The sequence below is a fragment of the Toxotes jaculatrix genome, chromosome 6, assembly GCF_017976425.1.
Source record: "Toxotes jaculatrix isolate fToxJac2 chromosome 6, fToxJac2.pri, whole genome shotgun sequence".
NCBI classification, from domain to species: domain Eukaryota; kingdom Metazoa; phylum Chordata; class Actinopteri; family Toxotidae; genus Toxotes; species Toxotes jaculatrix.
In genome coordinates, this window is record NC_054399.1 from 9449931 (window position 1) to 9473488 (window position 23558).

Consider the following 23558-nt stretch of genomic DNA (forward strand, 5'->3'; position numbering starts at 1 on the left):
GAGCGGATGTATGGTCACGTGACGGACAAGTAACAAATTAAAAGCGCGCTCTCTCGCTCTCTCTCTCCACACACACACACACACACACACACACACACACACACACACTGTAACCGCCCTGAAATCTGCCGTTGTGTAATAAAGCGGTCAATGCTCAGTCAACACCAAAAACAGAGTTGAAACCTGCATGATCATACAGAGGTTTATGTATGTTAACAACGCAGCAATGCAGCTGAAGAGCAGTGGTGGCTCCTGACAAATCTCTCAGGGGGGGGGGGGCAATTGTTGCGATGATGGCTAAAGTGACCCGTTCAATGGGTAAAATAACAGTAACGTTACAATGTTACATTGCATCGTATAACTGGGCTTTCCTGATCACCTTTCATGCTCAACCACTAGCTAGATGGCAGCATCAGTCATGAATTGCACATACTGTGCAATATTTTTGTATAGCTACACCAAGTCCATAGTTAATTTCTTGAATACAATTATTTTGGTTCTACGACGAAACACTTCCACTGCGGCCATCAATAAATACACTGCCATCTTCTAGTTTGCCCTCATTTATACCTCTGAAAATGAAAAAAGACCTGCTTTACAATTAATCACAGCAATCCCGTTGTCTTCATCTAACAACATTTTATTTTAGGTGCAGCAGTTGTTTCGATGAATGAAAGCAATGCTAGCATAACATAATATTTACTCCATATACAGAAATCATCACAGTAACCATAGCAACACACTTAAAAGAATGACGCCATATTAAAAATCTAATCAAATTATACTAAAATCAGATCATCACAGAGCATATCCAGTATATACAGTGATATTCAGCTAGCAATGTGCAATCAATACAACCATTTTCAATTCAACATTTAGAGAGTACAATAACAAGGCTGTTACTGTGCTCCTCAAACACCTCGTCTAGCGACGCCACTAAGTCGACAAGTCCACGAAAAATCCTGGGGTTGCTGGATCCCTCGATTTCATCCTTGCCTCCAAGTCCTCCAAGGCTAACTCAAACACGCCACAGTCAATAAGGCGGCCTACAATATGGCGGTTCTTACCTCATCATTGTGAGGACACACAGCTATCACGTAGCTCTTATCCAACTGTGTGGCCATGTTAAATCTTCCAAAAGACAAAACTTTCAGGCAGCTGTCCATATGTATCTTCGATCTTCGTGCACCTTTTCCGAGAGATGGTGCATGTCGGTGACACCCGTGGTTGTCCAGGCGGTGTCTGTATGTTAGCTACTTCGCATCCTGCTAGCCACGTTTTCCGCTCATACAAGCTCCGTGAAAATCCGCGGCTGTAGGTTTTCCCCGTCTTTGCAGACACCTGCTTGATATTTAAATTTGGTCTGGGTGGTCCTCATTCTTTGATAGCCAGTTTATCTTGATTGCTCCGACGACAGAATCGTAATTCCCGCAATGATACGATGGAGTTGCTCCTTGAATTGCAAAGCTAGCCATGTTGATCTTGAACGCGAACGCGATGCGCACGTGACTTCATCGGTGCGTATGACGAAAGCACGTTGGAGCAAACCCTCCCGGAAATGAATTGCAGGGTCTATATTTTTTTTTATCTTGATTGCTCCGACGACAGAATCGTAATTCCCGCAATGATACGATGGAGTTGCTCCTTGAATTGCAAAGCTAGCCATGTTGATCTTGAACGTGAACGCGATGCGCACGTGACTTCATCGGTGCGTATGACGAAAGCACGTTGGAGCAAACCCTCCCGGAAATTAATTGCAGGGTCTATATTTTGAAGAATAATCCACACGACTGTATGTCTCGTTTATATAGAAGCAATCATTAACATTTTTATTATCGCTATAAAGGAGCAACAGGTACATCATTATGATTATGTGATTAAGTGTTTAGTGACTAATGAATAATAATACCAACAGAGATAATAAACACCATACAAGTCATAAAACAAGTCAGTAACAGCAGGGAAGCATGCATTTATTTACAACTGTATGAACAAAGAAAAGGAGCTGCTGAATGAAGGCCTCCGATGGAATATAGATGGGTAACCAGTTTGTCTCCCCTTGGCATTCAATAGTCCACATTTTATCGTCACTAAATAACCCAGGAGAAAATTTGTTCTGATTTTAGTCCTTCAAGTACCAGTCACCCTACTGTTACAAATCTGTGAATATAAGTCTTTATAGCCAGGGAGATGTGGAGCTTCTAAAGGCAATGAAGCATGAAGGATCCTCCTGCCACGGTGCTGTGCATTTTATACATGCTCAGTCTGTGCCCGTCCGTCTGTCTGTCTGGTGCCTGACACCCTGGCTCTTCTCACTCGCTCTTTCCACTGTGTCTCTGCCAAAGCCGTTGCCTTTTCCATTACCTGTGTGGGACATCACCTCAGGACTGGAGACAAAAACATGTAAACATGAATTACTGAGATGGTGGCATAAAGTTCAGGAAACAGCAAAACAAAAATGCATTCATTGCATTCAATAACATACAAAAGGGGTTTCCCTTTTGTATGTTATTGAATGCATTTTTATATTTAGGTATTTGATTTAGTTTTTACAGGTTTTTATTCATGATACAATACTGCTTTACCTTTGAATGTGAGTTGAATGTCTGTTGTTCTTGATAAGGTTATTGAGTTTGTAGTAATCCAGGAAGGTACGAGCCACATTCCTGCCCAGTTTCATGTCTGAGGGCACGGAGTTAAAGATAATTTCCTTTGGATGAGCTGAATATTGCTCAAGATATTTCCTACTTTTGTGGTACCCAAACTAGGTGGTGGACCCAGTCAACACTGTGTCTACAGCTTGCTGAGCTGCCCCCCATGTGACTGAAAAAATCAGTTATACTGATGCTAGAAGTAAGAGATTCTATAGATTTCAGGACCAACAGTCCTAGATACAGCTAAAAATTATGCTAAGTAAACTAAGAGTTCCAACTATGTAGGAAAAAGGTGAAATATTTATGAAGGTTGAAGACATTCATAGTTTTTAATATCTATGATGCATGGCACATTCAAATCCCCACTCTGTTTTGGGCATATATACATAAAGTAATATAAAACACACCCTTGCAACATCCCCTCTGTCATCACCAGCACGCTCACTGAGGAAGAGTAAATAACTAGAGACTTGCTTCTGGAGAAATGAGTAGTGTAAATCCTCAAGGTACAACACACTGCGTTCTGAATTAAGTGAAGCTAAATCAATTGCATTTCACTCACGTCAGCCAAATGCATGATGCTGAGTATGAATCACACAAAAGCAATTACTTATACGCTGAGGCCTTATTTGAATTCAGAGGTGAGCACACATATCATCCCCCTGCCCAATTGTCCCTCACTACATTAGGGACAATATCAATAACTTCACCGCTTTTACAAAACAGCTGAGCATCTATGAGTGCTGTTGCTAAGCCTGTGATCATTAAGCTAGCAGGGATAGTAATGAGCTGAGCTCAGAATGCCACCAATGTTCCCAATCACCAAAAATGTAGATATAGTAAATACAGCTACATAAAAATAATGTCACTAATAGAGCTAAATTTTATCTGGTCCCTGAGGCCCATGTACTGAAAAACACCATCAATATCAGCTGAAAATAAATCCATCCAACCTTTCAGACATATGTCTATCCCTGCTCTACCATCTCCCATCTATACAGACCATCCTTACATACTGTTCATATGGATTGCAACATAAAATAAACAAAAAAACATAGGTTTGTCCTATCTCAAGGCATTGACGTTTAGCTGCCTCCATTCTTCACCAGACTGGAGCATGATGGAGCAACACAGAGGCATAATCTGTCACTTTCCCCTGTCATTACCTTGTTGATACTCAGATACAGCCTGTCATCTGCTGGACTATCTATCTGTCACAACTGTGTAATTGAAACAACTGGCATACAGACAAAGATGGAGATTCGGTCATTTTTCTTTTTTTCTTTCCCCCCCCCCCAATTTCTCATAATGATAAAAAATGACCTGTGGTACAAAACTCATGATGGCTATAAAGGTGAAAAGCTGTTAACTTGTAACCAATCCATCCTAGGTTTGAACTGGCTGCCTGGGCGTACACTTCAGGATCTGTAGTCTGTCAAACCTTAAACAAACCCCTACATACACACATACCACACACACACATACCACACACACACACACACACACACACACACACACACACACACACACACACACACACACACACACACACACACTCACTCACTCACTCACTCACTCACTCACTCACACACACACACACACACACACACACACAGTCAAGGGTACACCTGGTAAGTTAGGCCTGTGAATATGCAAGAAAGCTCCTCTATAGCAAGTCTGTCACCTTGGCCTTTGAGGGTATGTTTTTGCGTATGTTCGGGAGTCTGCACAGGACTTCATTCTTCACCCGGCAGGCTGATGGCAACACTCTCCACATGACTCCAGCTTCTATGTTTACACCCCATCTGGCTGTTTGTCTGTGAGTCCTGCGTCAGGCCAGACTTGCTGTGAGAGTGTGTGTGTGTGTTAGTGGAGGGCCTCACAGTCTGTCTCATTAGACTGCTAGCTGATGATACTGATTAGACTGAGATAAAACTACAGATGTACAAAGTAAGGTTATGTCCTTACTTTTATGCTTTTATGCTAATCTTACATAATTGTTCTAAACAAGACAAGAGTCTGCGACCATGCCAGTGGCACAGCTGTGCTCTGAGCTAAATGCTAACATCAGTGTGCTACCTCACAATTACAGTTTTGCTGTTTAACATGCTGATGTTTCGCAAGTATAATGTTTACCATATTCACTATCATTTTCGCGATCTTAGTTTAGCATGTTACAGTGCTAATGTTTACTGTTTTATAAACACAAAGTACAGCCTGATGGGAATGTCTTCAGTTTTTGAAGTATATAACCAAAGTATTGGATGAATAAAAATTTAACCTGATCACGGATGGAGCTTTATTTAAAGTGATCCCCAAAGGTTATTATAGTACATCCTGAGGGAGAGATGATTATATATACTAAATGTCATGGCAGAATGTGACATATTGTCACAAGTGAAAACTTGGACCTGTTGACGGTGCTTGAGAGCACCACCATTAGCCTTCACCCTGTGGGAACTATGAAAGTCTGTACAAAAATTAATGGAAATCAATCAAATGGTTTGAGATATTTCATTTCCATCCCCACTGCCAAGCTGCCTGCATGGCTGAAAAAGACATGTGATTTGAATGTAAGCAGTTTCTAATCTACTGCTAGTTGTTGGAGGATGATCCACTGATGCACAGTACACTCGCATATGTACTAATATGTACATTATCAAGGACATAATCACACACTCACATTTACCTGCATACAGTATAAACAGCCACTCTTCTTGTATCCTTGACATCTTCATTCTGACCTCAGGAAAGTTTTTGGTGTTTTCCTCCGTTCTCTTTCATCAGCAGAGCTCGGTGCCAGTCCTGAGCTCTTTGGCCATGCATGCTCAGCGACAAAAATATCTCCCGGACCCCACCGTGCGCAGATGGCCTCTCAGCTTGGTTTGTCACGACTCACCGTCTATTACAGGAGGTTTTGTGATGGACGGTCAGCTTCTGAAGGAGAACTTCATCTGAGGGGCGAATGGTCGGAGACACAGAGGATGCCCTGACTGCTGTCTGGCCCGTTGCCGAGGGAAACCGTAGGGTCTGGAACGAGGTTTCTACTGCAGCAGGAAGTGATGTGTGTTTGAGTGCCAGGAAACAGTTGGCGGACAGTGGCTTGGATTACAGAGGTGGGTGGTAGAGGAAATATTCATGAAGACTTCAGGTGCTTCAGTCCACATTAAGGCAGCCTCATCTGACTCAACGAACACACGGACTAATACTGATAATATTGTTTATACTGTATCATCAACTTCACTGCATCTGTAGGCATCATTATGATCATTATTATGCAGATTTGGGCAGGTCAAGGGGGCGTGTGTATATAGCCTGTCAACATCTTACCTGCTTGTCACTGTGGTGTCTGAGGTGTAGTCTTTAACATCTCGGTACACATAACGGTCATGTCTAATCAATAGAAGGTCATTGTCATGGCTCAAGGGCTTGCCAGCTCAGGAGCTGATGAGATACGGGACACGTGAGACAAAGGCGACGGGGACATCATGACTTGTTTACCACAGCTGTTTACTGTCAGCACGGCATTTAGCGGCGTTCACCGTCGTGTCCCTCGTGCCTGGTCCTGGCAGACAGACAGACAAGGTGACGATCAGACAACAAGGCCCCCAGTGGTAAAATGGACAAGACACGCAGAGAATGCTGTCAAGATTGGATGGGAGTTAACAAGGAGACAAGCAAGGGGACATTCAAGCCATCAATACGGGCCACTGACAGGTCCTGTCACTGCACTGAAACGTAGAGAACTAATTATCAATGCTAATTAAGAGGATAGTCAACAACAGCAATACAGAAAGGGACATTTTTGTCCCCAATAATGATTCAACAGAGTGAAAGGCCTCACGTCCTGTTACCCAAAGGGACAAACAGAGGCTGATTTAAATCCCTGACAGGAGGAACTGTCACTACCAAGGAGACACACTCTAAAACTTGTGAGAAAGGCTTTTGCTTTCTTACAGTGTACATTCACAGTAATACAAGACACTGACTTATGCTGCTCTAAAAACAGAATAAGCTTACTATTTTTACATTCCAATTATTATATTTCTTTACAGGAGTTCTGCTCACTTGTTGTTTAGGAAAGACTCGACTTTGTGTTGAAAAGTTCAAGAAAGAAAAGCACTGTATGATAAAAAGTGCATAACAATATCTCATCTGGGTTCCTGTGGTTTATGGTGTCAAACCTCTCTTTATGTCCTTTCTTATTACTGTCATTAATCCTTTAGGTATTCATTTTTAAAATGTTACAATTCGACAGCAGAGATGATAGATAAAAATGAAATGAAAACAACAACTAGATACAAAAAAAAACAAAGAGGATGGTTCAAAAGATTTGCAACACTATTGACTGTCTGTGATTTGCATTGGATTTTAAAGTTTCATTTCAAAAGATTTCTGATGCCTTCAACTCTTACTCTTCAGCTGATATTCCAACCACTTGCTAGCTGGCCCTTAAATTTCTTTCACTACTTTTACCTCTTACTATTATTACTGTTTCAAATGCTTCAGCTGCAAATATTCAACTGTGAGCACACTTGGATCTCTTCAGAAAATTTTGGCTGTCATAGTTAGCATGATTTTTCCTAACTTTCCAAGACTTTTCATGAGCATCAACATCACCAGCATCTACAAAAACTCCCACAACACAACTGGAGGTGTGTGGTTGTGCGTCTTCGTGAGTGCCCATGTAAGGACACCTGTTCACCTGAGCATAGTAACAATATTTGCGCAATCAACTGTGTGTATAAATGTGTGTGTGTGTCTGTGTGTGCACTTGCTTGCACATGCGAGCACCTATCCATTTGTGCACGTCTGTGTGATATGATGTGTATGATGTGTGGTAGTGAAGCATATTTGCCTCCAAGCTATATCATTTGCATACTTGTCACAGCCTGTCCATTGGGTGTCAGGTTCACTGATGCATACTGTGTTCCACTGGCAGCTCTGGTATTCATGGGGCCCCACTGTTATGGTGAGGTGCACGCTTGGGTGTTGCTGCTTTGGCAGACAGACATCATACACACATGAAGAGAATGAGAGGTGTGTAATTGTGTTTGTGTCTAAGTGTGCGCACAAGCACCTTTAGGACCAGTCGCAGCCAGGTACTCTGCCTATCAATCCATGCTGTATCTACCTGTTCGCTGCCATCACACACTCCTGAAGGATAGCCCAACAATGCTGCCCTTGACTAAACCATGAGCGGACACGTTTGACAGGAAGACCACAGCTTCCTCTGCATAGCTCTCTCCATTGAAGGAAAACAGCAAATTTGCAGGAATCAAACAAGGAAGAAAATTCTGTTTGTCTTTCTCTCAGACTTGGAAGTTTGAAAATCTGCACGTCTGTAATATGACAGAAAAAAGCAACCACTCAACTCGGCGCAGGAAAAACAAGAGCAAAATCTTTCAGGGGAGCATAACAGCCTGAATGGCTTTTAAAGTTTTTGAATAATTCTTCAAAGTCACAGAGAATACTGTCTTTCCACAATACAAAAAAAGCACACACACGTAGGTAAGTAGGCCCCAAAAGCTCACACAAAAACACATACTGTATACACACACACACACACACACAATGCAATGTGTCAAGCTGAGTTTTGAACAGCATCCCAGAATCTCTCAACCTTGATCCATTCCACTTTCCAGTTTAGACTTCACAGTCTGCACCGGACGGTCCATCACAAAACACAGTTGGACTATGAAAATAGAAAAACCTGGAGAAAATTCACAGGCTAAAATGTTTAATTACAGCGCTGGTAGGTGGGACGTTAGAGAGACTGGAGTTTACCTTGCTGAAACTAACTTTATGTACAGTTAGTAAGCACAAAAAATAGAGACATATACGTGAAGAAGTTGGTACACGTGCACGTGGAAATACACACACCCACACACAGAGGTGTTAAATGATTAGAGGACGAAGGGAAGACAGACACACGGTAGAGGTTGTCCCTGCTGTTTCAGAGAAGATGATTCTCAGCTTGACTAGATGATATAATGAGCTGTTATGTTCTGGGAGATGAGATGAGAGGAAAGGACAGAATAGAAAAGAGGCCATGAGAGGAAAAGGAAAGGAGAGGAGAGATCAGAAAACAAATACAGACACAAACACTGCAGTACACCTTTTCCTGAGCACTTTCAAACTGTGACAAAAGTCTAGGCTGTGCGAAAGGTTAAGGTTTCAATTTTGGTGGCTACATGTCACAGCGGTGGTGAAGGAGAGTCAGGAAAGATGAAAGGGTAAGGGTAGCGTGTTTGGAAGGTGGTGGGAGTTATGAGCCGAGGTTATTATTTATTTGTCATGTATTAGTTTAGAGGATTGTGCGTGCATGCTTGTGTGTGTACGTGTGTGTGTGTGTCAGGTGAGAAAGGTGGAGGAGGGGGGCGTTGAGATGCTAAAGGTCTCTGTTGATGATTTGCACGCTCCATCGAGCTGATTGCTGGGGCGTAAAAAGCGACATGGTTGGTTCCTTCAACCTGCCTGACCCCAATCTCCACTCTACACCAGGTCCCCATGCTGCCTGCCCACCCTGTGGAGCCCCTTCTCCTTGTACCCCTCCCCTTCTCACAAGGAAATACACATATGCACACACACACACACACACACACGCACACACACACACACTCCTGGAAAACAAAAACAGAAAAGATCAAGCAAGTCCTCCCACCAGAGTTCTCTCTCAATTTGACCTTCAGAAGAAATGTCCCCTCTGCACACACATGGAGGCTCCACATTTCTTATCTCGCTCTGAGCTCAGTGTCGCATACTCAAATGAAAACACCAGGTGGAATTTGTTATGTGCTGTTTGTTTAGCATAACAGCCAGGCACCGGTCTCTTCAATGTAAGGCTAATTATTCGTTTGTGGCTGTGATGGTGCCCCGTGTGCATGCACATGCCTGTATTTCCATCTGGGGCATCACAACTGTAATTTAAAGGCCTGAGATGTTTATAAGAGAAACATTAAAGTGATGAGAGGGTGTAGATAATACACACACTCACACACCACATCATAATATGTATGAGTTAGTTTGAGTGAATAATTTTCTTTGTATTTCCTTTCAAAGAAAAACTCTGGGAATGTTTTTTTCAACTTCCCCCAAAAGGATACATTGGTCTGTCAATATATTACTTTTCTATAAATTTTCAATTATTAATATGTAGAACCGACTTCAATGTCATGTAATTTTACATGTGGGTATGAATCAGATCAAACTACATTTATGGCAAGTTAGGCTCTGCCAGCTCTTGGCACTAGAGGGCACTAGGGCTACATCTATAGCCACCTTCCCCTCCACCCACAGAGTATATGTAGGGGAGCACATACTTTTCATATGTAGGGTCCTTATCACTCTCTCAAAATCTCTCTTTTTCCCTCTTCTCACTCTATCGGTAAGATCAGACCGCCATCGGCCCGCTCTCAGGAGCTCTTCAGCCCTGAGAAGGTCAGCTGAAGGAAAACTTCCTCCCACCTGGCTCCATTAAGGCACCTGTGACCTTCGGTTCCCGCAACGAATGTGTGTGTGTGCATGATTGTAGTTGACAGGAATCATGTTTGTCCCATTGTTCCATTGTTCGCAATCGCAATCAAAGCCTCAACTGCGCACACACAGAGCACTACATATGCCAACACAAGCCCCTTTCTCTTCTCTCCTTTGTAAATGAAATCAATAGACACAGCTATCACATCCCTATTCTGTCAGTGCACATCTGTTGCAACAAGAGGCAACAAAAGAGCAACATGATTTTCTACTGAGTACACATGACCTGACACACAACACATGCGCACACACTCACATACATATGCACACACTCATAGCCAGAAACCCAATTATTAAAATAATGACTCTAATGATTACAAAATCAACTGGCTTAATTCTTACTGCAGGAACAGATTATGTGTGTGTGTGTGTGTGTGTGTGTGTGTGTATGTGTGTGTTTGTTTGTTTGTTTGTGTGTGTGCGTGCGTGAGAGAAACAAGGAGAGAGAAGAAATAAAGAAAGGCACAAGAGACTGTTGTTGTCTACACTCCAAACCATATCTTTTCCTTCATACACACACACAGATCAACATATGTTGAAGGATACATGTCTCCTCAGTGTAGGGTACAGGTGCGTTGCTACCAGCTGTCATGTAGCTGTAGAAGGACACCTCAAGAGTGTAGCAGTAGGACGTGTCATCAAGGAGACCACCCAGGAACCGTCTTCCGGTACCGGCCTTCACCACGTCCCGATTAAAGGATGTGTTGGACTACAGGAATTCACAGAAAAACAACTAGATGTGAGACATTGAGGTGAAAGACTACACTTCAGTCAGAGGATCTGGGCTCAAGTCTTTGTGTCAGCAAAACATCCACTCTGTTTAAGCATCTTTGAGCAAGACAATGGAGTCTGGAGAATTTCCCTGTGGAGATCATTAGCCCTCAGATTTTGCTATATAACCTATATACTTATGTATGCCTCTATACCTCTTGAATTCCACTATAAAAATCGTTATGAGTTTACTTTTCAAAATGTACCAGTAGCTGGTCAGAGATTCCCAGCTGAATTTCCAAAACAAAATGTTTTCCAAAGTCCTTGAAAACTTGAAGGACAGATTATTCCTCAAACACAAACACTTACAGTAAAAGAGAAGAAAAACACACTGAGAAAAAACATATTGCTTTTGTATTTTGGTGTCCCAGTTTACACATCACCATACTTCACATTTCACTGTTGTACTCTGTGGTGGAAAAGGGTCTGTTACTGCCAACGTCTCTAGAACCACAAAGCAACTCTTGTGCTGGGCAAATCCTGTGAGTGAGTGTTTATATGATGATGGAGTCCTACGCCAAGCTTGGCTACATCTAGCCTTGTGATAAATATTTACACCTGTTGCATCATCTAAAACTACACCTACACACAGCTATGCCAGGCGTAGATGAATCTACGCCTGGCATAGCACAATCTGAGTAATTTATCTGAAGAAAGAATCTTTGTTTCTTCAGATAAATTACTCAGATTGTGAAACAAGAAAATTTGTTGAACTCTGCAGTAAGTACATGCATATTTTAGTATGCAAACAAACAACAAAACAAGATGTCTGGCAGATGATTACAGCAGCAGTCAGTGAAGCAGAGGGTGGATTAGGAAGTCGGACAGTCAATGATGTGAAGAAAAAAATGGAAAGACCTTCTTCCGGCAGCCAGGAGACACTCTAGTCTGCTCAAAACCCCCCAGCAGGTGGGGGACTCCTTCCTATAATCTCACTATCAATTTGGATGTGCTCAGAGACGATTTGCCTTCAAACAATTCAGCCCTGCTGAAATAAAATCTCTCAATAAGTTCTCTATCTTCATAAACAGTATCACAATGATTGGCGCGGTCTCTTGTTACTCTTTCACTCCTGACAGCCTGATCATGTAATCATCATGCAGCCTGATCATGTATTAGGTGTGGTATTGTATCAGCGTTTTTATTTTCACCTTGGAAAGCAGTCAAGACTTTTCACTTTACACCTACTTTTGATGAGGTGTAAGGTTTAGTCTCAGATGCAGTGCCTAGATGGTGCAACAGTTATTAATTCTACAGCTTAAGGCGCATTTTACGTCCATCCAAAGGTTTAAAGCAGCTATAATCAATATTTTTGTGATTACTATTAATTCAATTACTGTACCGAATATAATGTGAAAGGTAACCCACAGAGAATTATCACCAAACTCTGCTACTCTTACTACCAATATTAATAGCATTTACTATATATACTGAAGGGTCTTGAGTCAGTCCTATGAAACCTGAACCAAGCATGTAATAAGTGAATTGGTTTTTGACAAGCTAAATTAAAACAAACCTCTTATCACATTATCAATCATATATCCATTAACATCTGCACAGAAACCATTTGCATCATAGAAATTCAACTCACAATTTAATTTGACTTATATGTGGCATTGGAGTATAGTTGCTTATTGACAAATGAAGAAACAAAGCAGCTACGGTCAGTATCGTCTGACAGGTCTCATCAGTGAAAATGCATTCATGTCAAGGGATTTGTTTCTCAGTAACTTGCAGTGGTGAACCTCTGGAGAAGCCAGGACAAATTATGAAAGGTAGCTTATTTTAACAGATTCACAATGTCATTACAAAGCTTGGTTGTAAATGGCTGTAGCAGAAAAAAAATACAGTCTATTTTGGGTTTGAGTGTGTCAGCTATAGCACACAAATGCAATGCTGTCTTGGGAAGTGTGCGGAAAAAGTTTCCATTCACTGTCACTCCACTCTGCTGCAGTGAGAGTTGCCTTGCTGAAATGCAGACTTGGCAGCCACCAGTGGGAGTTTGCCATGATTGTGTTGTGCTGCTGCTGCGGCTGCACTGGGCTTTAGGTAGTGCTGAATGGGCAGAGGGACAAAGCACAGTAAGGGAGATGACCCCTGGGCCAGCTGTCACACAAGCAATACAGAGAGAGAGAGAGAGAGTGAGAGAGAGAGAAAAAATTTCCTGAAATAGCGTTTTACTCGTCCTTCCTAACACTAGATACTGTACAGACGCTGACAATCAGTGACATTTCCATACATGTGTGTATGTGAACATCCACCTGTGTGGCTTCTCTCTGTCTCCACATTGGCACTTTGGCCATTGAGTGTCAATGGGCAATAAAGGTTACTCTTTATGATGTGTGTAAGTGGCTCTGCTATGAAATGTCACCATCAGTGAGAAAATGAAGGTCAGTGAAAGTGGCACGGGGCTGAGAGGAAACGGTCTGGTGGATAATGTACCTGCATGAAAAGGTGTTAAAGGAGGATGCGGCACAGTCAGTGAAGGGATGTTTCCTCCAACATGCACTTCTGTTCAATGTTTCTCTCCACCATTAATTTGTGTTTTAATTTCCTCTTTGGTTTCCCCCTCTGTGCTGACCTCAGTCTACATAATCCTTCCCGTCCAAATATAACCGGTTTTAGCCAACTAAGGGGTGCTTCAGCAGAACACCTGCATTGCTCATACAGAAAATCCTGGCCTACTTTTATAGTCCAGTGCTTCGTCATGACCCAGACAGCGTTTGCTATTAGTGCTCTGCACATACATTCAGTATAAATGCAGATTCTTATTAATGGTTATATGTCTGGCAATCTTGTTGTGTACTGTATTTCTATTCTGTGGATCTAGGCCTGCAACTACAAGTAAAATTTATATTATTTACAGATTTTTTTTGGGGGGGCGGGGTGGGTGGGGGCTTTTGCCACAACTGTTTTGCTATTGCTGGTTTTTTTTACATAGTTCATACTCTTTAACATATTCTAGTAGAAATCACTAGACATGTGTTTTACTATTCTAGGTGTTCTGTGTCCTGTTTTAAGTTACCTCTGAATTTTTCACAAAATGTATATAAAGATATACATTTTCTTTATATACATATCTATATTCTCCTCATCTTCTCTCCTCTCTTTTGTGGTCAAGGTGAGAGTCAACTAGAACATGCCCCTTTCCTCTGCACACCTATCTTGACAAATAATATGTGTGTCTTCTTGGTTCATCATTTATTGCTAATTAATATATACATATAGCCTGTGTATGGTTTTTTTTTCCTAAGTTACCCCTGGGAGGTGCCCAGTGCAACAAATGTCTTCACTTTTGTGTTGCTAAAAGCGCAGAAGTTGACGATGAAGTGCCTGGCTGAACACCACCTCACCAGCAGTTGCTGAGATTGGGTTATTTCGTGTTTTTCTTTCAGAGCTAGCCTCGGGATTGAAGCTGGTGACATTCTGCTCCCCAGCCTGCCTTTCTGGTGTGTTTGTGTATGTCTGATTATGTGACTTACAAAGGAGAAGTCTGGCGCATTTTGGCACAGCAGTCTGGGGAATACAGCCTGTCTCTGGACACGCTCCTCGTCCTCGAACACATTGCCGTACATGAAGCCATTCAGCATGGTGGAGTGGGCATGGACATCAATGTAGAACTCCAAACTCACCCTCTGATGGAAGGAAAGAAGGAGGAGGGTGAGAGAGAACAGAGGGGGAGAGAAACAAGAGAGAGGATAAAAAACTGCAGGTTAGTGAAGAAGATGGGATATTTTTCTGACCCTGTGAGCAACAGTCCACACCACAGATTCTTCCCTGAGAGTAAGGGGAAGACCTTTCTTTGCTCTGGGGAGACTGTGCTGGGGAGAGGCTTCCACCCATGAGACGACTACAGACCCTCCAGACACTGTGAACTGAGAATAAGCTCATAAGGAAAAGAAGCCAACCACCCGCACATAACTTCAATCAGACTGTCCTTCTGAAGGGCACACCTACAACACATACATAGATGGTGAGCTGAATATGGTGTACAGACACACACACACATTAATGCGTATGTCAAAAATTCATCATATAGCCCGTACTTATTTATCAGGTTAATACTGACTTTATATTGAGTGTGTAATGCCTTTTCTCTCCAGTATACACTGTGTAAAATGGATTTGATAAGATCTGATTCTCTTGCTTGACTCTGTTATCACTGAGTCTACGCACACAGACACACAGACACACACACAGACACACACACACACACACCCACAGACCTTTATCTTGTGATACAAAAATGGAGCTTCCACTGACTTGACTTATTCTCTAACCTCTAACTGTAACCCACACTAGATGTAGGACCGTCATACTGTGTTGAACAGTTTTGGATGAAGTACCAGTTTTAGACATTTAATGCTCTTAAAGTTCAGTATTGGACAAATGTTGATATTACAAAACCACTGGAGGGAAGGTGAACTGTGAGAGATTTAATGCAGGTTTTTGAGTTCCCTGTTGATTGATACCTCTATCTCACGATACAACTTCGAAAGGAAAAGGAGGCGTTACTAGTTGAGAACAATGGTGAGATAGCTTCAGGGAACTATATATACGTGTGTGTGTACATACAGAATATTTACATAAAATCATTTATGCAGGGTTTTTTTTTTTCCTTGAAGTTGCCAAATTCAAAATGAGTCAACTGTTGCAGTTCACTTGTTGTTCATCCGGCGTTGCATGCCTTGTGTCATTTCCAGTAAATACAGAACAATAAAGGAAATTAATTTTGTGTGTGCTAACTGCCAAAGCAGTACACACAACAGTGGAATTAGCCCATTATCTGTTACTGAGATAGTTCGGGAGATTGGATGTCACATAGTTCCCAATTAAGTAATATTAGTAACAACTAACAGTACTAACAATAGTATTATTGTAGTAATGACTTATTGTCAGGTTGATGCATAACTTTTTAAATATATTACATGATACAACCCAATGTAGCTTCATTTCAATTTAAGATTAACTTAACCACTTCAACACAGACCTGTTTTTATCTCACTTTGGCAATATCCTAGTCACCATTTACGACTATGCTTAAGTATATGCTAACTAATGTCTGTGCCTACAGTCTAATCTTTAGCACATAATACATGGTATTTCTTTGCCCTTAACCCTGAAACCTAAACCCAAACCAGCCAGGATGTGAAGACGGGCAAAAATGACCTCGCTTGACAAAAACATCCTCACTTCAACAGTCTTAAACTGGTTCTGACAAGGGCAGGAATACAAACCCCCACTGCACGCACGCACGCACGCACGCACGCACGCACGCACGCACGCACGCACGCACACACGCACACCTTAACACACTCTGACCCTTAACTCATGAACAGTACCAACCAGCCTCCCTCCTCGCTGGCTCCTCTCTCTATCTTATCACTCCTCCTGGTTTCATCCTTCCCCTCTTCTTCTTCCTCCTCTTTATCTCCTTTCCTCCCTCCCTCCCTCCCTCCCTCTCTTTCTGCTCATTCCACATTCAGCACCACACCTTGTTCCCCGTGGGTCATAAAAAGAAGGGGGGAAGGGAAGAATGAGAGGATAGAAAAGAAGAAAAAGAGATAGTGGGAGAGATTGTGATGGGGTGGGGATGGGGGGGTAAAAGACATAGACAACGATTCATATGGTTGTGTGTGAGTGTGTGAAGAGACAGAAGGGCAGGCAAGAGCAAACAGAAAAAAACATATAAAGATGGGGGTGCAAAGAGAGAGAAAGCGAGGAAATCAGTCCATAAAGACAAACAGAGAGAGAAAAAGAGAGAAAGAGAGAGACAGATAGAGAGAGACACAGAGATATGTTTAGAGAGGTGTAGAGAGATTGACATGAGAGAGAGAAAGAAAAAAGAGAGAGAGAAGCAAGCGGTGCTTGGGCGGCCCGGGCGACGCAGTGTGCCTGTGTTTGAAATTCCGCTCACAGCCAAAGCAATTTCCTGGCGGTGGCTATGCTGTCAGCTGCTTGGCTGGCTGGCGGTGAAATATGGTGGCTGGGAGTCGGCCGCTAGCAGCCCCCGACAACCTGATGGATGGAGCCCCAGAGGAGAGGAACAGCAGCAAGAGAAGGTGGGGGAGAGGGGGACAGCGGGAGGGAGGAGGGAGGGAGGAGGGAGGGAGAAACAACAGAAAAACAAAACAGAAAAAAAGAGCAAGAGGGAAAAAAGCTAAATGCAGCCAACTGAGCTGTGGTGGTGATGGGAGGTAGATGGAGAGAGAAATATATATAAAGACATAAAGGTAGAGTTAGATAATGGACGGGGGGGTGTTCTGTATCCTGGGAAGGGGGGGGTAGTGAGAGGGAGGGAGGGAGGGAGGCAGGGAGGTAGTGAGAGAGATAGATCCAGCTCCATTAGGCAGAGGAAGAACCAACCAGCCAGGTTCTAAGCCAGGGTCCGGCCAGGGTCTAGACAAAGTCTCCCCACCTCTAAAGGAGGTGGAGGCTGGGAGGAGGGAGAAGGATAAAAAGGGGGAGGAGATAGAGGTGGGTGAATTGGAGGAAGGTGGACAAGCAGGTGATCAAAAGTGGCAGACTGAGTGTAATAGAGAGTTCAAGTGACATAGCTGTGAATTCAGCGGATGACTTTAATTCAAATCTTCCTTTAGTTACTGCAAATCTCAAGACCACCAGGAGCTAGATACACTTCATAGCCAAGAGTGTGTAAAAATTACTCGTGTGATTGCTGAACATCTCATTACAAAGCCATTGGTGTGTCCCTTGGTGTTAAAATACTATTATAACATCATTCTGGGAAAACTTTACACAAGATCTTAGAACCTGGCTGCAGGGATTTACAGGCTTTAACCCAGAAGAGAATACATGAAGCAAGACACCAATTTTGGACAATGTTTGATGGTTAGAGCTCTGTGTAGGCCAATCATATCCTTCCTAGCCAAACACAGAAATAGAGCTTAGTAATTATTTGATGTTTCATACACTAAAGTAATGAATGGTGCTGTACCTGAAGCCATTATGATAACCAATAAAACAAAATAAAAAAAAAACAGGAGTCAAATGTAACTATATCAATTATTACTATTCATCAATTTTGCATTTCTTAACAATTTTGAAAATCAATTATTAGTTGATAATGATATTTTTAAAGCAAAATACCACGAGTTCCACTTTCACAAATGTGAATATTTGACAAGAAACAGGACAAGACATTTGAAAACATTACCTTGGACTACGGGAAATTCTGAGTATGTATTTCTGACATTTAGACAAAACAATTCATCAAACAATCACAAAAATGATAAGCAGATTAATTGATAAAGAAAATAATCATTTGTTACAGCACTACGTGGAAAACCATTTCTTTATGGCCGTTGTTTAAGGGTGCAACTGTAATGCTGCAAACAGGAAACAAGAATTTCCAGACTGTGGCTACAAAGTTGGAGGCTCATGAAATATTAGCCTAAATTATTTTATTTTTTTCCCCTTTAATCAGAACTAGAGTGCTTTGCCAAAATCATGAAAACATCCAGAGTATACAGACAAGGGTGTGCACTTAGTTTTGACCATACAGTGTATCAAGTGGACAACAGCCACGTCCACCATCTCACTGAACGGGGGAACCCAGACCTAGACCAGCCTGTTCCTGTCCTGATTGTAACACAGAAGGTTTCTCCTTCACAGCATCGTGTGAAGGACGGCAGCACCGGCAGCAGCAGTAACAGCAGTAACAGCCATGGAGCCCCCCACAATGTCATGTCCAAGCTTACTACAATACCCAGTTAATGCCCTGTCAATCAAACTGAGATGGTTCTGAAGGCCCCACCACTGTGATTGATGCTTCAATTAACAACCCGCTCTGACCTCCAGAATTGTTCATTTGAAATTGTAATTAAGCAATTAGGGGCAATTAAGAAACAGAGACTGCCGAATGAAAGTCAGAAGACAATTTGAGAGAGCGAGAGAGAGAAACAGGGAGACCGAGCCGTCCAAATTAAACCTCTTACAGAGAAACAAAAGCCCCATCTCGCTGCAGAAACTCCAGGGAACTCTCAACTTGTGGTGAACTTGCTGCGGCCGCAAACAGTTTAGTGTAAAACCTAGAAGGTCAAACGAATGAATTTTGTCAGACAAGTACTTATCTCCTGCATATTAATTAGAGCAGGGTGCGGGGGTGCAGTGAGGACCGTAAATGCCGGGCTTATCTTTACACGGAAAGGAAAAGTAGCTGATTGAAGCAGGATTACAAGCTCCTGAATAAAGCTCTTGGCATCAGCAGGAGCATACCTTTTGCGGAGAACGGAAGCTGCTGCTTGTGCAGGAGAAAAATGTTGAACTTACTACCTGTGTAATGAATATTATCCAATATTAAAATAGTACCTCTAATATCTTATAATAATATAATATGGGAGGAGTGACATAGGTTTCTCTGTGTGAAAGATCCAACTGAGCTTTGAAGTGGGCACTTAAGCCAATGTTAGTTTCATGGGTTTGTTGAAAATGCTGTATCCAGCTGACCTTTTTAAGCTTATTCATTTTAAAAGGAGAACCTTTTATGAGAGGTTCTGATGACGAGGATGGTTTGGGTTAAAATAAGTGCTTTGTAAAGGTTGTCAAAATCTTGCGATTTAGGTTAAAGTGATGGTTTGAACTAGGTCAAAATCATGGATAAGAAACACTTGGTTGAGGTTCGGGAACAATCATGGTCATGCTTAAGAGAAGGAGACGAACCACAGTCTCCTGCATTGAAGTCCAAATTTTGTAGGCCCTCTGTCCACCATGACCTTGTGCCTAAAGAGAGTTTGTTGCTTTATAATACCATCACCTGACTTCCAAAAATCTATGCAGCTGATTTAATTTAGTACAATTCAGCTTTTGGGCTTTTGGTTTTGGAGAATCTCAAAGAAAGAAACCACCAACCCAACTCTTAATATACAGAGTACCACTTACACTAAAGTCCATTACACACCGCTTCAACATGAGGAGAAATTCAAAGCTTGAGCTTGCTTGGCCTGCCGTGTCTAGTTACTAAGCTATGACCGGACAATCGCTGTCCAGAAAAGAGGTTTGGTGAACAGTCACCCCAAGTCAAGTGGTAAATTCTGGGTAGGGAAAGTGTGAAAAATTCTCACTGCCCTACAAAATAGCAGATGAAGCTTCCTTGAGCCAGGTATAACACTAGTCTGTTCCTATTTCTATGCCTCCTATGGAGCTACCTGGGTATGAAGTTGTGGAACCATGTCAGCATCAAATGTTCATACTGAGTCAAACTTTCCCTCCTGAAAAGGATGGAAGGAAAAAGTGTCATATCACTTATACAGTGTAAAACTCTATCCAACATTTCATTAGTTAGAGAAGACAATTGAGGTCATGGGGGCACATGGTCAGTGACCCTCTAATGATGTAGCAGTGACAGAACATGGCAGATGGCATGACCTGCTTCATGGACGAGAGTAAATGACACAAAACTCTGCCTCCGTCTGTCTCCGTCTCTCTGATTTTCTCCCCCCTCCCTTGCCCTCTCCCTCTCAGTCTGCACTGCGCTCTCAAATTGATGGCGGTATTTGTCTGTTTATGAACACAGAGGTGACTTGTAATCAGGCTGAACGGGCACAGGCAGCCCTCTGCTTCGGGCCTGTTAGTGCCACATAAGCTGCCACATCTGTTGTTAGGGCCTGCCAGGAGAGAAAGGAGAAGGAGAAGAGAGGGAGGCTAATAGGTAGAGACAAAAAGAGGTGATATGAAAAGACAGCAAAGAAGAGCAAGAGGGGAGGTATTGAAAAAATAATTTGAAATATGTTAAAAAAAATTGAACTAAGTTGAAAAAAAAAAAGCATACAAATTGCCAGAGTGTGAGAGCTTCATCTGTATCTTCCTGTGAAACGCAGACAATTCAGCTTCCAACGGAGGGAGAATAAAGAGAGGGATGATGGAGGGATTGAAACGACGCAGGGATGATGGGGGAAAATTGTCCGTAAATCTCAGAAATGGATCAGAAATGGTTGGCTGACACCAAAGGACATTTTAACGCACACAGAGAGAGGAGAGTGAAGACAGGGAGGCAGAAAAAAAGACACAAATACACACAAAAAACACACACAGAGATCCACAGCTGCACGCATAAGGCAGATCTGCCCTTTGAACAAAGAAAAAGAGAGAACAGAGAAAGAGAGAGAGACTTTAGTGTAGGGCTGTGGAAGTCACAGAAGCAGGACATTAGGGAGGATTTCAAGGTGCAAAATTCATCTAGGTGCTGTGACAGGACCTAATACATTTGTTTCAGATAGAAAATTAATTTTCTAATATTAAAAAGGTCAAATAGAAGCCAAGGAAACAATGACCTCTTTGTCATTCTTAACAAATTATCCAAAATGGCAGTGTCAAATTGGTGGGGATACGCCAGCCAGTGATGAATGCTTCTGGTAATCAGCCAATCAAAAAGAATTCTTCTTCTGCTTTTGATAAATGAGCTGGAAAAGCAACGCTTTAGGAAGGAGATGGGTCCATTTGTTTCTTTGGTCTCTTTCCCTTTTTTTCCCCCCTCTCCATTTCTCTCTTTTCAAAACAAACAACAGGGTAGCTTGGGAACAGATTATAGCTCCTTGCATCACTGACTCTTTCAGCCATTTTCCCTGCTGACCAATGTTCAGCCGTAGATGGTAAATTATGGAATTTTATGAAACAGCTTGAGCAAGTTTGCCTTCAGATGGAAGGAGAGGAAGGTTACAGCCAGCTTATAAGCAAATACCTTGTTGACGTTCACATGGTGGCTGCACCAGATCACATCCCTGTTTTACACTGTATTACACTGTATTTATTATGTGGATAATATGTTGGACCAAATTCACCAGCAAAACTTTGATTTACTATCAGCTTAACATCTGCTCCTGTGGTTTACATGATAGCAAATCATTGTCCTATTACACCACCAGTGGACACAGTGCATAATTGGCATCCCAGTGTAGTTCTCTTTTTTGTAACCTACTGATTGTAATTCCATTATTCACTCCATCAACTAAATTCATCCTATTAACAAGTATTGTTTGTTGATGTTAACTGTCTAATCCCTGTCCCTCAGTGCCAAACGACTCCACTGATGCTCAAAAACTATTGAAAACACATGAAAGAGCCATATTGTTGTCATCATGATCAACACAGCAAGTGTACTTTATGTCTCTAAGTTTATCAAACCAGCAAAGGGGTGTCAACATGGCTGCTTGTGCCTGAACGTGATGTCTGATTGACAAGGAGCTGCTCCCAGACCCTGAAAATACAGTGGTAGAGATGGTTTGGGATGAAATTTTGTTGTAGTGATCACAAGATATGTGCATTGTTGGCTTAGAATTGCTAATAATAATGTGCAAAAGTAACATCCACCTTATTCTTTAATATTTGAATTTTAACTAAGAAGCTATCTTCATTGTCATTTTGTGGCAATATTTGTACTGAGAGAAAAGATCGGTTAAAAATTAAGCAAAGCCTTTGAGGCACCTTAGGTTGACAACTGGTATTGTGCTGACATACACCACTCTTTCTAATGCACATCAAGTACACCATTTGAAACACGACAGTCTATTTAAAAGATAAAGCTGGTACTATTCTGTATCTTTCTTACTGTCAACAAATCCCATGAAAAGATAAAAACCAACAAGCATTAGTCTGTCTCTCATTCTCACTCCTTTCTGGGTTCCTCTCAGGGGAACTCACCTCCAGGCCCACTGATTCTTTCTTAAATCTCTAAAACTGGTTTCAAATATATACTTTTGTCTTTTATAAAGGCCAAGTAATCTCCTGCTTGTTTTTGTTTTTTTAAACCAAATATTACTGTAACAGGAGAAGATTGCATTCAGTAGTCCCGACATTTGCCCTATTTATTCATACAGTGCATTTGTTGGGGGCTATTTTTAGCCATGGAGTAACACACATTTGGTGTGCTCACCCTCCAAACCAGGATCCACCTGTAGGCTTTGATTTTATTTCCTCTGAAGTTTGTTGTCATCATTTTTCACTCTCTCTTTATACAGGCTGTATGTTGCTGGGAATGACAAATTCAAAGCCAAACTGTAACTGTACATACTTTATATTTATATATTAATATAACTGTTTCAAGTGAGCTGGCTGATGGGACTTTAAGTCACTGATCTTAAAACATCATTTCTTGTCTAGGCCAGTATTTGCACGAACACTGATGAGCACAAATGTTCTGAGCACTGTTGAATTTATACACAAATATTTGTCAAATAAAAGTTTTCAGACATCAATACCAATGCAGCATAGATTGCTCCTGTTACATGTTTTGATTTAAATGGTACTTGTCTGGGAACTTGCAGCCAGTTACCGAAGTTATTGCCTGAACAGAAGAAGGAAGCTATTTTCCTAGCAGAATGAGAGCGCCGCTGAATTCACAATGATGGAGAATCGCTTTGGAGTGACGAGGGTATCTGTCAGAAGAACGGCTGATGGGGTTTCAAACCGAATGGGCTCCTTTGTGAAACAGAGGGCAATGTGACTTTGAATTATGATGCCTTATGCATAGAACTAGGGGTATCTAGAGAAGTCATGGTGACTGACAAAAAACCCAGGGTCAGATTTGTACACATAAAGGTGCAGAGTCTTTGAACTGTCTAACTCAGTTAATGCTCACAATCT

The 23558-nt window shown here is 41.9% G+C and overlaps 1 protein-coding gene across 1 annotated transcript in view; it reads right to left on the reverse strand.

Annotated features, from left to right (window-relative positions):
- Positions 1–1958: 1958 nt before the first annotated feature.
- The window catches only part of agbl4 (AGBL carboxypeptidase 4), a 242999-nt gene continuing 221399 nt past the window's right edge, over positions 1959–23558 (reverse strand). Inside the window, exons 10-13 of the mRNA XM_041040554.1 lie at positions 14444–14596; positions 10737–10899; positions 2586–2682; positions 1959–2387 (exon numbers count right to left, since the gene is read on the reverse strand). Of these exons, the coding sequence (XP_040896488.1) occupies positions 2261–2387; positions 2586–2682; positions 10737–10899; positions 14444–14596 (540 nt within the window). The 3' untranslated portion in view covers positions 1959–2260. The remainder of the gene's footprint in view (positions 2388–2585; positions 2683–10736; positions 10900–14443; positions 14597–23558) is intronic.